Source organism: Penaeus monodon, chromosome 29 (assembly GCF_015228065.2).
Source record: "Penaeus monodon isolate SGIC_2016 chromosome 29, NSTDA_Pmon_1, whole genome shotgun sequence".
NCBI classification, from domain to species: domain Eukaryota; kingdom Metazoa; phylum Arthropoda; class Malacostraca; order Decapoda; family Penaeidae; genus Penaeus; species Penaeus monodon.
The window spans coordinates 26,193,599-26,196,200 of NC_051414.1; the positions used below are offsets into that span (position 1 = coordinate 26,193,599).

Here is a 2,602-nt window from a genome sequence, read left to right on the forward strand (position 1 = left end):
ACAGTAATGTCTGTGGCAGTCAATATTCAAGTATGAGAAGTATGAGTAAGTTAAAATATCATCCTATGACTATCTATACTACCTTTTCCATGTCTTTTGCTATATCAGGCTTGTAAACTTGCAACATTTATGCTTATATGGAAAGTGGGCTTGAGAAAGAAGTAATAGTAGAGGAGTGAGGAAGTAGTAGGAAGAGAAAACAAGCACAAAGTTGTATATATGTTACAGCTTGGAATAGTTGGCTTAGAATGAATGCCCCAACTATACCATACAGATTAGTTCAGGATAATCATTTGAATCTTGAAGTTATTAGTTTCCATGACAACCACTTGGCCTGAATTGTCTAACTTAATCGGTTGATACTGCTATGATAGCTTAAGCCTCTTACATTTAAGCCTGAAATGTGTTTTCAAAGAGACCAAAAAGTAGTGCAACTGGTGGTAATGTATTGAAATGTAAATCTGTAAAATTTACATTGTTATAAATATTGCAAACTTTTGCCATATGACTAACACTGCCATTAAGAAGTCCAGTAAGTCTGTGTATGTAAGCTATAGCAAAATTAGTATTTTATATGATTTTATGCCTTTTTTAACTCTAAACTTCACCGGTTTAAACTATGTACTACTACATCACATCTTTCATTCTAAGCTTGCCAGGTTTATGGAGGTTCAACCAGTATTAGCAAATGTAAATGCTCCAACACATATACACTTCCAAGTTCCTACATAATATGGCTTTCTTTCATTCTACCAAAATCAAATCTCTTCACACAAAAATCCTAATTTTAGAATAATGCATTTTTTTCCATATCATGGTCTGAATGCCAACCTTTTATGTAATTGGTTATTTGGTAAATATTATTTTTACTGAAGAATTTATGAAAAAAATTCTTTCATTCACAAAATCTTTCCATTTCTTGTACGCCTTAAATAAAAATCCTTTACAAAACATGCTCCTAAGGTTAAGGATAAGTGCAGATAATTGCAGTTTCTTTATATAAAATAATCAGTTTATTTGGATGTCTGAGTAAATGATGTCTGTAAAGACTAATAATCTTAAGTATATCAACTCTTTACAATTGATTTTTAAATCTAATTGAAACATTTATTGAATGGTTTCTTGCTGATAACAGAACAACTTTGGAATCTATTTCTTGATTAAGGGCACACACAATTGCTGCATCTATATACATGTACACTCATGTGTATATGACTAGAGTATCATCATTTGATCTAAAATCATTAGGAATTATCATATATATACCGATTCATGACAATTACAGTATCTAACGTAATTCAAAACTAGCTGACTATTATCTAGTATAATACTACACTGGCAGTTAATCTATTTTAGAAGTATTAAACTCAAAACAGCTTTTAAACTCTGAAAAAAGTAACCATAATAATAAATCTTGGATACAATCCTATAACATGTCATCATTTTACAACAGGATATCTAAAATTCATACTAAAAATACTATTCTTTATTAAGCTTAGATTTTTCTACAGGTAAATCACACTTGAGTAGCCAAAATCTTCCCTATCTAAATAACTCTAATATTTATTCATTCTTGGAAACACATAGAGCCTTACACAGCCAACTCTTGCTTCCTATCAATATATACACAATCACTGATATTCTACAAGTTAAAGAACCTTGCCCAATTATTCAATATATAGCCTCCTGAATTAATGACTAAAACTGTATTCTTGCACTTTATATGGGATCTTGTCAATAAAACCTTTGGCAACATGTTAAACATTATCAAAAGCCAAGACACTGAATAGTATCACCAATATTCAATATGGGGTGCTTTCCATTAAATACTTGGCAACACAATGCCAATACACTACAGAGGTCCACCAATGTTGTGACTCTGGATGTGCATTGTTAAAGTTTCTTTATCTGGTGCTTGATAGTGGCAATGTGCACACTGGAATGCTCTCTCTGCTGTGTGTTTGATCATATGCCTTCTTAGGATGTTCTTGTGTGAGGAACTATAAGAACAAAATGGACAAGCAAAAGGCTTTTCTCCTGTATGTCTATTGATATGTTCTTTCAAAAATTCCTTTCTTGTTGTTCCATAAGAACAATAAGGGCATGAAAAAGGCTTCTCTCCAGTATGTTTCAAGAGATGCCTCTGAAGAGTGTGGTTTTTTGTTGCTCTGTAGGGACAGTAAGGGCACTGATGCACTTTGTTGGTGGATGTTGCATTCTGCCTTTCTCTTGTGGTCCTTCTGGTATCTCCCCATTGATAGTTTGTCTGCTGCATCATCTGTAGAGAAGGCTGTATCTTATTCTTTATCATACAGTTCCATTGAAATCTTTTTTTAATCAAGCACAAGGGGTATGTACAGATCTGGCATGGTTTACATGGGTTTTACTTGTTTAATGAACATCTGAATAAATTCATGTTCTGATATGGTGATTAACAGGACTATCACATGGGAAAGGTAATATCTTTAATCATCATGAAAATGATGATGTGTCACAGGTAGTGTATGCTCTAATTCATTTTGTGTTATATAAAAGATTCCAAGTAAGTATATGCATAAATTAATCCCTACTAACTTTCACTATTTAGTTTTGGCTCCTCGAG

At 32.6% G+C, this 2,602-nt stretch overlaps 1 protein-coding gene across 1 annotated transcript in view; it reads right to left on the reverse strand.

Annotated features, from left to right (window-relative positions):
• Positions 1–1,471: 1,471 nt before the first annotated feature.
• The window catches only part of LOC119591806 (gastrula zinc finger protein XlCGF9.1-like), a 1,836-nt gene continuing 705 nt past the window's right edge, over positions 1,472–2,602 (reverse strand). Inside the window, exons 2-3 of the mRNA XM_037940551.1 lie at positions 2,388–2,463; positions 1,472–2,278 (exon numbers count right to left, since the gene is read on the reverse strand). Coding sequence (XP_037796479.1) covers positions 1,853–2,278; positions 2,388–2,463 — 502 coding nt within the window. The 3' untranslated portion in view covers positions 1,472–1,852. The remainder of the gene's footprint in view (positions 2,279–2,387; positions 2,464–2,602) is intronic.